Below are 12445 nucleotides of genomic sequence, written 5' to 3'. Positions count from 1 at the left end.
GAATGAATGTAAAATGTTGGGTTTACATAGCCACGTTTGCTCAAAACAAAAGGTGCAATCAGGCAGAGACTGCACACATTCACACACCCCCTCCCCACCACACACACACACACACACACACACACACACACACACACACACACACACACACACACACACACACACACACACACACACACACACACACACACACACACACACACACACACACACACAAAGAAGCTTCTTCATTGTCTGTCATTTAAAGGTGGTGACATGGCGCCACCACTCGCATCTGCATTGTATTACATCTGTTAGGACTGACTCAACAAAAGGGTTTCAACAAAGGCATGTTGCATGTAGGTTCACGGTATAACATAGAATAAATCTAAACTAACTTCAAGCTAAACACGCTTTAGCTGTCATATTTTCAAATGTGTATTTTCAAGTTTCACCACTTTTTGTCAAATGGTAGTATAGTAAGTCAAAGAGTTCTGGGTGAACATGTTCAAATCAATAATATTAAATGGGAGTTTGGATGAGTTTCACTCTTTGCATGTCTATCAAACTGGTGACACACACAACAACAACAACAAAAAAACAGCTTTAGGAGTTCACCAGGGACTGTAGGCCATAATGGATTAAAACAATCAAAAATCAAAAACTCATGAACTGATGGGGATCATGTTAACTCTGATCCTGAGCAAGGGTAGGGGAGGCTCCATGTGTGTTTGTGTCTGAAATCAGGAGCCAGAAGAATTGATTCTATTGTTAATCTTTGGTTACTTTCAATTTCTACATTAAGAACAGTTTTGGAAATTCTTATAAAAGATTTTTAAATCAACTACAACAATCTCTGTCAAGAAAAATGTATATCTGTATCCTTCGGGAAGGGAGGGTAGCTATTACTTATTTGCTAAACTGTTAAATTGACAGTACATGCAATTCAAATGTCGAGTATTAGTCACGATCATAAACAGGGGCCTTGTGAAATACTAAGCATTGCAAATATTGTAACTTTTTTTTGTTTATCTGCTAAATCCATGCCTGCAGTCACGTTTCCGATCAGAAAACGTGCGATACGTGTCAGTCTGAGCTGCCACTGAGCTGGATCTTTTCAAAGCTCTTTCATCATACCTTCTTTTTGTCCAAAAACTAAGGGGTGTGTCTTTATTGTTTCATGACACTCTGGAAACACACGCTGATTGCTCTGTCGAATTGACTGTTAAATCTTATCATATTTCAACAGTGAAATAACGTTAGAAAAACAAAAAGCTATGAAGTTTGGTTGGGGGTCGGGCGCCTGCAGGCTCAGGGTGGGCCTTTGACTCATCGAAGGGACCAAAAAAAGTTACCAGGCAGGGTAGAGAGCTGGAGACGCAAACTGCTACCTCATTGGTTAGGAAATAAAGAGGGCGGGGCCTCCTGGCATGGGTATTTAAGGCTTTGTTCCATTGTTGCGAGTGTGTTCCAGCTGATTGTCTCAGGAGCCAGGAGCCACTGGAGGAGGATACCATTGCACTTTTTTTTTCCTAATCCGTTCTTTCTGTTTGTAAAGATGTCTTTTTCTCGCAATCATTCCCTGGACGGCAGCTTTCCTCCGTCTCCAGCGGAGGACAGGGGTTCAAAACGGCTGTCCTGGGGCAGTCTGCTGCAAAGGCTGACTGAGCTGAAGGGGATCAATCACAGGGTCACAGCAGATCAGTGCAGCAGGAGTGAAACTGGTGAGTGTTGCAAGCTTTTGTTTTAGCAGGGTCCATTGTGTTTTGTTGGTTTGTAACCAAGGTGTATTTAAATTTTAGCTGACTGAAGACTGAGCTTGAAGTGACAAAGAACAAAAGGGTTAAAGATGATGACCTATTTTTTTCTCTGTTAGTCCTGCACTATGAGATAAGGTTTTAACTTTGATTATTTTGTTTTAGGATCTGTGGCAGACATGTCCTTGTCAGAATTGGACAGCAGTTTCTTCTGTTACCCCCTGGAGGAAACCCTGGCTACTGAGGTTGTAGCAACAATAGCACTAAGTCTCAAGAAAGCCTCACACATCCTGGGCTGCTCCAAACTGATCCTACCAGACTGTCTACTGCTCAATATCAGCCAAGAGCTGCTGCATCTGGCTGTCAGCGAACCCTGCGGGCTCAGGGGAGCGCTCATCGACCTGTGTGTGGACGGGGGGGACCCGGGCTCCCTATGCACCCTGGACCAAATAGCAGTGGATGCCACCCTGGTGTCCACCTTCCACGTAACCCTTGTGCTGAGGCTGGAGTCCAGTGGACTATGGCCGAAAGTTCAGAAGCTCTTCAAGGGAAGCAAGGCTCTACAGACATCTGCAAGACACCACAATTCTCTGAGGCTTAGTTCTAGTTTTAGGGCGATCAAGAGGAAACTGTATTGTTCAGGGGAGCTGCTTATTGAGGAGTGCTGCTGACTAAGCGCTAATAGCTGAATTGAATTCATGTGTACTGTGAAAGGAAGCTGTTGGGTTAAACATTGCCTTTCTTAAAGGCAATATTCTATGGCACTAACAAGAATTGTACTAAGTTAGCATCAAACTGTCTTTGTTGGAGAAGTATGTGTGTATCAAACTTTCCCAGGATCCAACTTGTGTCTCATGGCAGCTACTCACCTGATTGCAGGTGACTCAACAGTGAAGACTCGTGTTGGAACATGGATCAACTTCTTTCCTATGATTGTAAAGTTGCAGCCTTGAGGGAATGACTTATTTATTTGATAGTCAAATATTACCTGAAATGTGTATTTCTTTTTATAACAACTTAAGAACATAACAAAATAAATTATTTTCTATTATATTTGGTAAGCAATCGATGACTCTTCATAAAGTATGAGTGTGTGTGTTTGGAACTGACCACTTGACCTTTCATCTTGCACCATCAACAGGTCAAAATCTGTCCAATACTCATGAACAAATAACTGCAAAACTAGTGACATTCAGATCTACGCATTGTTTCATGATTATGGGCTTATGCTAGCAAGCTAACAAACTGTCCCTTCATATTGAACATGGTAAACATTACAACTTGTTAGTATTAGAATGTTAGCATTGTCACTGTGAGAATGATAGCATGCTGAAAGTAGCCTTGGCTTGCTTTAAGGAAAAAAAATAAGCACACATTAATTATCGGACAGATTTAATTCAAAGAAACTTTTATACAATATTAGCATGTTAATTTAATAAATATCGTTTACTTTTATTTGTGCAACAATTTCAATACTTATGATTCAACAGGCTACAAGCAAATCCACAAAATAACATTACAGTAAATGATATTAACTCCAATAAACCCTGCACTGTTAAAAGTAAAATGAATATTTACATTGGTTAAGAACTATAAAAATTACACACGTTTCTTTGTGAGTGGCTCAGACATATGTCTATGAGAAGGCCATGAGGTTTCTCAAAATGTTTTAGGAAAACAAAAAAGACTTGGACAGAGAAAGCTAATCTTCGCAGCTTTGCTTATCGTTCAAATAGACAACTATGCTCTTACTTTCCACCGTGACGCCCAGCGGACCCTCACCATCCTGAAGACACTAGAGTAAGAAAAAAGTCAGCAGTCAACTCAAAGCTTCTCACAGTTCTACAGGAAGTCAATCTACACCAAGTTGCAGAGAGGTTCCCCGATGAGGTCTGCTGCCCACTGCATGTAAGGCATTTTTGATTCTCTTGGTATGCTGCAGAAATATGCTCCAATTTCAGTAGGCTCAGACCGATTTCTTCTAATTAGATTCAAGTACCGACGAACCTGCAGGAAGAAGAGAAAAATAAATCAATGATTGTTATGCAGCAGTTACTCCATAGGGATGAACTGTTAGATTGGATTCCTATACTTGCACGGATGACCTCCACACTGATCACTCATTAACACCAACATTTGTGCAATGCTCAGTATCAAAGAACAACCACAAGAAGACATGTAATATATTGACAATTATGCATGTTCAGCCAATAAACTACTACAATTTCAAACTTGTCATAGCTGTGCAAGTTTTCAAATCAGACCATATGTGTTGGATGCTTTCCTACCTTGCAGGAAGCCTTTCCTTTTTGTTCAGGTCAATCTTTAAACCAACTTGCAGAGTCTTGACTCTTGCTCAAGATGACTAATCCATCACAGTGATCCATCAATTTCTTTTATTGATTCAGTTTCTTTTATAGCTCCAAGTTTTGTCATCGCATGCTGTTGTAAGCTTGACCTGTTTGAAAAACAGTTTTGGCTGGTGCTTCAAAGTGCTTCTGGGGAAACCCAGACATCTGAGACACATAGCTGACTCTTAAATATCAGGTAACAGTCCCAGCTTGGAACTGCTTTACCATGTGTCAAAAATAAAACTGACTTAGGAAAGTAGCTTAATTATAGTGAGTGGTAAAAGCAACGTGGAAAGGTGGGAATCATCCAAACACAGTAGTAAATATACTGTAATGTCACTGTGGTGGTTGTGGCAACTTACCCATATGTGCAACCACAGGTGGTTTCTAGCCATCCAGTATGACCTGAATCTCAGATAGTCTGGAACAGCTTGGAGTCCCCATTCTGTGTGCCCTCTGGTACAACTCAGAATCTCCAAAGTAACGAGCGCGATACAGTAAGCCTTCCTCTGAAAGAAAAAGAGGAGAGTGTGTAAGTAAGCTAGGTCTCTATCAACTATTCTTTAAATATCACATGTTAAGTAAATCCTTTGTAAGCTGTTGTATTAAACGCAGTGGTATTTATTGTTGCAAAAGTTCAAAAACATGGTGTGATACAGAGTTAGTATTAGACTCATTTTCTTGGCAGATTTTAAAATAATTAAATATTGGTGGTGTTCAGCGCGACTGTTAACTTACTCTGCTGCTTCTCCTTCCAACAGTTGTTTCTGAGGTTGGAGATGTAGTCTTCTTCCACACTTCTCTCAACATTCTTCAGATTTTTACCAGAATATTCTTCAGTGAAGCGGTCTCCCACATAGAAAAGCACCTTCAGGTTCGATGTATACCTTTTTTGAATATATCCAGCTGACCTGTTGTATAGAGGAGACATAATAACAAGAGTGAGACGGGCGGGACATTTCCCACAGCATCAGGAAGCTCTGACTGGAGAAACACTTACGGGCGGTAGCTAAGGCTATAGGGAGGCTGCGTGACCATCATCTGGCTGAGAGCAGAAACTATGATGAGGATTAGGATGGGCATCAGCTGGACAAACAGAGCCAGACCTCCCTGTCAAGAGCGAGAAAAAAACCGTTTAATAACCGTTTTGTTTCAGACAACACAGTGCATCAGCTGGTTTCAAATTCAAGTGTAATTAAAGGATTAGAGACGGGACTTACATCTCTCTGCTGTTCTCGTCTTTCTTGCCTATTATGGTGTGCAAAGTGCATTCTTCCATTTCTGTAAACGTGTACGTTACCTGAAAAGAAATTAAAGTAGAAAATAAACATGAATCATAATGATGTGGCCCTCTGAAGTGCTATGGAATTGAGGCACAATATTATCTAAATCCAATCACAGCAGCTCACAATCATTACAAATTCAACAAGAGAGTAGAGAAGTGTTATGGACTGGGCTTACATGCAGAGTTACATTTTTTACCAAGGTTGATGAAGTAAGCAAAACACTATTTGGTTCCAAGTGTAGACAATACAATACACTCAAGTGCGATGCATGGAGCATTTATACTAGTGAGCTGTCCACCACATCATGCATCTGTGAAACACATTAAAAGGTTTTGCCATATGCTCATACAGTGAAACACTATTGATAAATAATGGCACTATGATTAAGATAGATTATTGTTAAATCAAGTGAGACATGTTTCTTTTAATGCAGCTTCATTTGCAAAATCAACAGACAAACATCAGAGACCAGAAAAAAACGATACATATACAACATAAGAATGCAATCACTAAGGATGGATCTGCCTTTTCCTTTTTTTTGCTTATTGACAAAGAAAGCAATGGAAGGGTAAAAAAAATAAGGAGATTCACAAAGACAAAGAGCCATTCAAACAGCTCTATCTCACTGACTCTCAGAGAATGGTTGCTGATATGGGCTGAGTAAAGTCAGCAGGCAAAACCATCAGCATCTTCCTTTAAGCCAATGCTTAGGGTTATGCAGAACACAGTTAAGGACAGGGCTTGCTCTCATGAATGATAGCATGTTACTCCAAACATGAAAAACAGAGCACTCCAAAGCCTCTTTTGCACAATTAATCTGGCCTCTACTTACTTGATGGGAAGCCTCCACCAAAGAACATGTTGAAGAGGTCCTCAGGGGAGATGTCTGCTTCAAAATCACGATGTTGTCTCTGTCTGGTTGGGTGTGTTCTCTCCTCTCCATACTGGTCATACTGCTTTCGTTTGTCAGTGTTACTCAGCACGGCATAGGCATTGCCAATAGCTGCAAAAAAACACAAAAAAGCCCCCACAAATTGGGACTTAAGTAAGCTCACATTCGCATGTCTTCCACAGAACAGCACAGGAGATTACTTTTCAATTACCTTTAAATGCCTCTGTGGCTCCAGGTGCATGATTTTTATCTGGATGAAATTTCAGAGCCAGTTTTCTGTAAGCCTTTTTAAGATCCTCCTCAGAGGCGGCCTTTTCAACCCCCAGAATTTGGTAATAATCTTTACAGCTCTTAATCCTGCAGTACAGTAACAAAAACACCAACCAGAGAGATAGTTAGCAGATTACAAGGGGACAAATGGATTCAAACAACCATTAATGACACAAACACTTTTCACAGCATAAGCAAAACATTAGTATGCCGATTTCTCTCTTAAAACACAAGACAACTGCAGGCTTACATTGAATAGTCAGAAAAAGAAAATTAGCCATCTGAATATAATAAATGTAATCCGTCTTTAGTTGCTGCCCTTGATTTTTGCCTCTTAATATTCTTATGGTAGTATCAATATAATTCCAATTAATCCCTCATCTGAAAAATGACTTTGATTTTGTTTTTCATGCGATTGCCTTAACATTTATCATTGCTACTAAAAAAAGTTAGTGTGTGTTAATAGTGTGTCATGATCAATAAGGGGCTCTAGCTACTTGTGTAATATGTCACACTAATTAAGCATATAAGGATACTGAATAAAGCATGTCGTGGTGTCTTATTTTGATCAGCTCTAGTGTGTGGTTTGTAGGTTAAAACCAAAACAAATGAACAGATCCACATGTGCACTGACTTTCTCACAGCCTCCAGCTGATCTGCAGTGTATGGTTTGGCCGAGTCTGTGGCCCCCCGGGCGGACACATCAGGCTCCTCTCCGTGGCTGCGTTGCCTCATAGTGGGTCCTTCTCCGTTCACAGGACTGCTATCTTGGGGCTTTCCATTCTGGGACAGCGACTCCAATAAGTCTGTAAATTACGTAGAGCAATATTATCAAAAGAAAGCCACACGAGTTTCGTTCATAATCGGGTATCAAGTCCGCTACCAGCCTCATTACCAAGGCCTGGGACCCCCAGTGACTATTACTCATCCCATAAAAACATCATGCATTACCTTAAGGCACATCATGTTAACTATAGCTTGTTCTTTTAATACTGTAACACCTGCACAACCCTTTAAACATGTTGCACATTTCTGCTCCACACTACATCTTTATAAATATGAACAGCTCTCCAGTTTGAATATTGTATTTGTCATATTTTATTTTACGGTACTCAGTTTCTTACACATGTATAGTGTAAATGTTGTCTTTTATTTCAAATTGTTACAATAGTCTTTAAAATAGCTTTTATAATAGTACACATATTTTGTTCCTTTTCTTCTTGTGTATTGGTATGCACCATTTACACCACAGCCAATTCCTCGTATGTGTAAACCTACCAGGCAATAACACCGATTTTGACTCTGATCCTGATAATTCACTAGCAGTTAGCTACCGGCTAAAACTGAAGCTGCTAACAAGGACGGCAAGCACCCCAATGGCCAGTAAAAATAAGATCGGACATATCCAAGACAGTTGAGTAAATATGTCACATGAATAGCGGGTGGGGTGCTTAAAAACTACAAATACCACTGTGTGTTGGGAGCAGCTGGTATAACGATAAGACAGTTATGCTAACGTTAGCTGGTTTCACAGCGATTCGATGGCCCACAATCCGACACAAACCAGCGCCGAAATACACGTTTATTCGACGTACTTTTTGCCTGGTTAGTCGGAAACAGACGCTGGGCCTTCTCTAGGAATTTTCTGGCTTTGTCCGGTTGGTTGTTGTTGACGGCAATTATGGCTATTTTTATGCACCGCTCCGCTTCGTCCTTGTTTGAGTCCATCGCGACACAGCGGAAATGTTTACTTACCCTGGGCCGCACAGAGATGACGCCGAGACGTTATTTGTCTCGTAAATAATACGTCACAGCAGTTTGAAACAACCAGCATGCACTTTATAAACGTCGGACAGAAAGTATGTCTTTAATCTGTCATTTTTCAGGTCAGATTGTTTCTTTATTTCCGATATTTAGCTACGCTGATCGTGTCCGTGTCACTAGCTGACCATTGAGGCAGCCTATGACATCGATACTTATTTGAAAGTCAAAATGGCTTTAGCAGCTGCACAAACCAGGTCAGTCATATTTATCAAACGCAATTACCTGCATGCTTTGAGGAAAACCTGCCTGTGGTTTTCAACCAGTGACACGATTTTAGCGGACGAGAGGAATCCACCATCAAAGACACATTTGAGAAAAAGGCAAAAGAAGGCTACTTTGACTCATCTGTCCTGGGAGGAAAGGTTGGCTGATGCAGTCACCCCTCTGTGGAGGCTGAGTTATGATGAGCAACTTGAGCTCAAGCTAATGCATCAGGAAAGGATCCTGTCTCAGCTGTCGGGGTATCTTTCAGGTGAACTACAATCACAGTCCTCATTACCTGTCAGAAGTAAACTCAGCTTCCCTGTCTTGCCTGTTCTGCCATCACCAGTTAGGGATGGCTACCGCAACAAGTCTACCTTTTCTGTCAACAGAGGAGTGGATGGGAATCCAAAGACAGTTGGGTTTTACGTGGGCACAGGGAAGAAGGGAAACATTGTCTGCGTCAACGGAGACCACCTTCTCAACATGCCAGAGAAGCACAAAATGGTGGCCAGAAGTTATCAGGACTTTATTCGCCTCTCTTTCCTGGAGCCCTGCCTGCTTTTCCACACTGGGGGTCACTGGAGAGAGATCACAGTGAGGACCAATGCAGAGGGCCACAACATGGCTATAGTATACTTTCATCCACAGACGCTGACCCCAGAAGAGGTGGCAGTGCATAAGGCTGAGCTGGTGGATTACTTCACAAGGGGGCCTGGATCGGTCTGCCAGCTGGACTCGCTGTTTTTCCAGGAGAGCACCATGACTCGCTGTACTCATGAGCAATCCCCCTACCAGCTCCTGCATGGGCAGCCACACATATACGAGGAGGTACTACAAACCACTAGGGCAACAGTTCAGGAAATTAAGTGACTTCACATAGCATACAGCCAACTTTGTAACATGCCAGCATTGTTTACGCAGCACCTTCATAACTGTCCAACTGAAGCAGACAATTAAGTACTTATCCGGGTACATGTTTGTCTTAACACACTTAGATTTAGCTTTAAGCACATGGTAATTTAACTGAATTTACATGTTTAAAGCTGGTGATACTTGTTTTACTTCTTATTTTAATACATGCATTAAATGACAAAGACATTGGAAGACAATGTTTCACAAAATCAGGCACTTATCAGCAGTAAAAATAATAATGTTGTAGAGCACTCAAAGGATTAAAGATTATACTACCATAAAGTTAAGTACTTGCAAAAAGAATGAAACATTGATGCAGCCCAAACCATGATATCCTGAATTAGGCCGAAATGACAGTACAAAGTCCATGTATATTATCTTCATTATGTGTTTTTTCCAAATTAGTGTTTTGTCATTCACAGCTGCTGGGATTCAAATTCCGCATCTCTGCCGATGCATTTTTCCAGGTGAACCAGGCAGCAGCTGAGGTGCTGTATAGCACAGTAAGACAACTGTGTATCCCAAACCCGGATGAAGGTGGGGAAAGGACACCATTTGGTGGTATTCTTCTAGATGTTTGCTGTGGGACCGGTGCTATCGGCATTACTACATCTCCAAGAGTGGACAGAATAATTGGTATAGAGCTCGTACAACAGGCAGTGGAAGATGCTCAACACAACGCAGCTCTCAATAATGTACTGAACTGTGAGTTTATCCCTGGTAAGGCTGAGGTGGTGCTTCCTGGCCTTATGTCTCAGTTGAGCTCTAAAGGTGGGGAACCTGTGGCAGCTGTGGTAAATCCTGCACGAGCCGGCCTCCACTACAGAGTGGTCCGAGCTTTACGAAACCAACCTAATATCCGCAGGCTGGTCTATGTTTCCTGTAAACCGGACGGGGAGGCTATGCGGAACTTCAGGGAGCTTTGTTGTGCTCCTGACCTGACGAAAAAACTCACAGGAGAGGCGTTTTCTCCAACTCTGGCTGTGCCTGTAGACATGTTCCCACACACTCCTCATTGTGAACTGGTGCTACTATTTGAGAGGTAGCAGATGATTTTGTTCAGAAGTGAGCTTTAAACCACACTCATTTCTTTGTAGCTCTGATGTGGAATCAAATAAGAATTCCCTGTATGCTAAATATAATGGTTTTTTTTATGGTGTACCAACACACATGTTTTCTATTTCTTTCTTGGTAAGACCTTCCTTCAGGACTGTGTTTTATATTTAATTGCTCTTCCGATAAATGTTTTAGAACATAAAATATCTGAAAATTGATTCCAATATAATGTTGTCAAGGTGCTCGTTTCGCCCACCAACAGTTCAAACCTCATAGTATATTTAACTTACAATGATTAAGAACACAGAATAAAGTAAAATCCTCACATTTGAGAAGTTGGAGCCCGCAAATGTTGTTGATGATTCATGGGACCAATTCAAAAGGTCATTTAGTTACTGAGCTCTGCATAGTCTTGTATGTAAGGCTTTACATGTACAAGATGCCAGCTCCTAGAAACCACAACACCACAATCCCTGTCATTCACCCTTGACCTCATAAAATGAAAACCTCTGCAGATCAACGTAGTCACTACATGAGCTGTTTTCTGTTAGTTTAGACATCATACTACCTGTTGTACTGTTCTGAGAGATTGTCTTTTATTACAGCAGGTGAACAGTTGAAAGGTTACCTTAGATAAGATAAGATATACTTTATTGATCCCAAATTGGTAATTTTTTTGTCACAGCATCATGTAAGATAAGGCTTTGCGCATAGTTAGAAATGAAAAAGAGTAGAAAATAAACAATTATGCTTTAGAAACATCTCAAAATAGAAAATACAACATTACTAAAAAAGCAGAAAATATAGAAGTTGACCATTGAGATAAAAATAAGTAAACTATCTCACAAAACAAAAAAAACACTATTGAAGGGCCAAACACTTTATAAAAGTATGATATTGTTTCCATTACAGAGTTGAGTCGATGCACTATTACAGCGTGTGTATCCATTATAACCCTCACAAACCTAACATTTGCTAGATCTGTTACAATGGATTTATAATATTGTTATAGATGTTCCTATTCTGTGTCCACCTTCTGTAATAGTGATTCTCTTTATCTGCCCTGAAGTAGCTATATTTGTGCAACAGGTGGCGCTATTACAACTTGTTAGTAGCCATCCTTCTTGGAGACATCCCATTCATTCCAGTTTACTAAAGGTCAATAACATAATGAGTGTACAGTTGGAGTGGACCAAGTTTTTTCTAGAGAGTTTACCAGCGTTTATGTGAGGTCATACATTGCATCAAGGCGGCATTGGCTTTTAGATAGGATGTTCTCTGATCTCTTGAGTGAAGTCATGGTAGGATGATGCTCATGAGGGGTAAGCATGAGGCTGGGAAATTAACTTTTTTAAACGCATCACTGCCAGGGGTCTGGGTTTAAACAGGCACATACATGTCCTTATCATAGTTGGGTTTACTAACTTTGGTTTATTGATAACAATCATGTGCTTGAGAAGTAAAAAGATATATATATATATATATATATATATATAGTAAAATATATGTTACACATAATAATCCCATTTTACTTACATTTTCACAAAAACATTTCATGTTTAATAAGAAATGTCTGCATATTATATCTTTGATTTTTAATGTGAACATTTGAGAATAAACTTTTTAACATATTTTACTTAAATTATAGCAGTACTCCATCTGGAGAAGGAATTTAGCTTCTCAGAATCAGAATCACTCTGATGTGACACAAGCATCGGCCTTAGACTCTTGTCAGGTGAGTGGTGTGGGAATTCCCTCTTCTATTGCCTTTAGACTTTTCCACCCATCTACTAGAAAAATATAGGGAGTGCTTCAGCCTTACAGTCAAGAAATGTACAAAGTATTTTGCCAAATTTCATAACCATTCCGGACTAGACACCAATACAATGGCATTTGCACTGCATATCTGTACTT

At 40.4% G+C, this 12445-nt stretch overlaps 3 protein-coding genes across 3 annotated transcripts; 2 read left to right on the top strand and 1 right to left on the bottom strand.

Annotated features, from left to right (window-relative positions):
- The first annotated feature begins 1433 nt into the window (after positions 1-1433).
- Positions 1434-2789, top strand: LOC134858412 (DNA damage-inducible transcript 4 protein-like). The gene is made up of 2 exons (XM_063874275.1): positions 1434-1703; positions 1902-2789. The coding sequence occupies exons 1-2, from the start codon at positions 1538-1540 to the stop codon at positions 2405-2407; spliced, it is 672 nt and encodes a 223-aa protein (XP_063730345.1). The 5' UTR covers positions 1434-1537; the 3' UTR covers positions 2408-2789.
- A 322-nt stretch (positions 2790-3111) lies between these two features.
- Positions 3112-8363, bottom strand: dnajb12a (DnaJ heat shock protein family (Hsp40) member B12a). Its single transcript, XM_063874961.1, has 9 exons — positions 8131-8363; positions 7170-7341; positions 6477-6622; positions 6206-6376; positions 5308-5387; positions 5088-5197; positions 4826-4998; positions 4450-4596; positions 3112-3743 (listed from the first exon to the last, which is right to left on the bottom strand). The coding sequence occupies exons 1-8, from the start codon at positions 8261-8263 to the stop codon at positions 4475-4477; spliced, it is 1107 nt and encodes a 368-aa protein (XP_063731031.1). The 5' UTR covers positions 8264-8363; the 3' UTR covers positions 3112-3743; positions 4450-4474.
- trmt2b (tRNA methyltransferase 2 homolog B) lies at positions 8048-12011 on the top strand. The gene is made up of 2 exons (XM_063874960.1): positions 8048-9391; positions 9898-12011. The coding sequence occupies exons 1-2, from the start codon at positions 8528-8530 to the stop codon at positions 10519-10521; spliced, it is 1488 nt and encodes a 495-aa protein (XP_063731030.1). The 5' UTR covers positions 8048-8527; the 3' UTR covers positions 10522-12011.
- Positions 12012-12445: the final 434 nt, after the last annotated feature.

This window comes from Eleginops maclovinus, chromosome 22 (assembly GCF_036324505.1).
Source record: "Eleginops maclovinus isolate JMC-PN-2008 ecotype Puerto Natales chromosome 22, JC_Emac_rtc_rv5, whole genome shotgun sequence".
Taxonomy (NCBI): Eukaryota; Metazoa; Chordata; class Actinopteri; order Perciformes; family Eleginopidae; genus Eleginops; species Eleginops maclovinus.
The sequence above is the reverse complement of the archived record's forward strand: the minus strand, read 5'-3'. Positions and strand labels throughout refer to the sequence as shown.

Coding starts and splice junctions, on each gene's coding strand:
- LOC134858412 (XM_063874275.1), top strand. CDS start 1,538: ATGTCTTTTTCTCGCAATCATTCCCTGGACGGCAGCTTTCCTCCGTCT. Junction 1,704..1,901: donor GTGCAGCAGGAGTGAAACTG/GTGAGTGTTGCA, acceptor ATTTTGTTTTAG/GATCTGTGGCAGACATGTCC.
- dnajb12a (XM_063874961.1), bottom strand. CDS start 8,263: ATGGACTCAAACAAGGACGAAGCGGAGCGGTGCATAAAAATAGCCATA. Junction 6,623..7,169: donor CAGCTGGAGGCTGTGAGAAA/GTCAGTGCACAT, acceptor ACTGTACTGCAG/GATTAAGAGCTGTAAAGATT. Junction 5,198..5,307: donor GACGAGAACAGCAGAGAGAT/GTAAGTCCCGTC, acceptor CGCTCTTGACAG/GGAGGTCTGGCTCTGTTTGT.
- trmt2b (XM_063874960.1), top strand. CDS start 8,528: ATGGCTTTAGCAGCTGCACAAACCAGGTCAGTCATATTTATCAAACGC. Junction 9,392..9,897: donor AGCCACACATATACGAGGAG/GTACTACAAACC, acceptor TGTCATTCACAG/CTGCTGGGATTCAAATTCCG.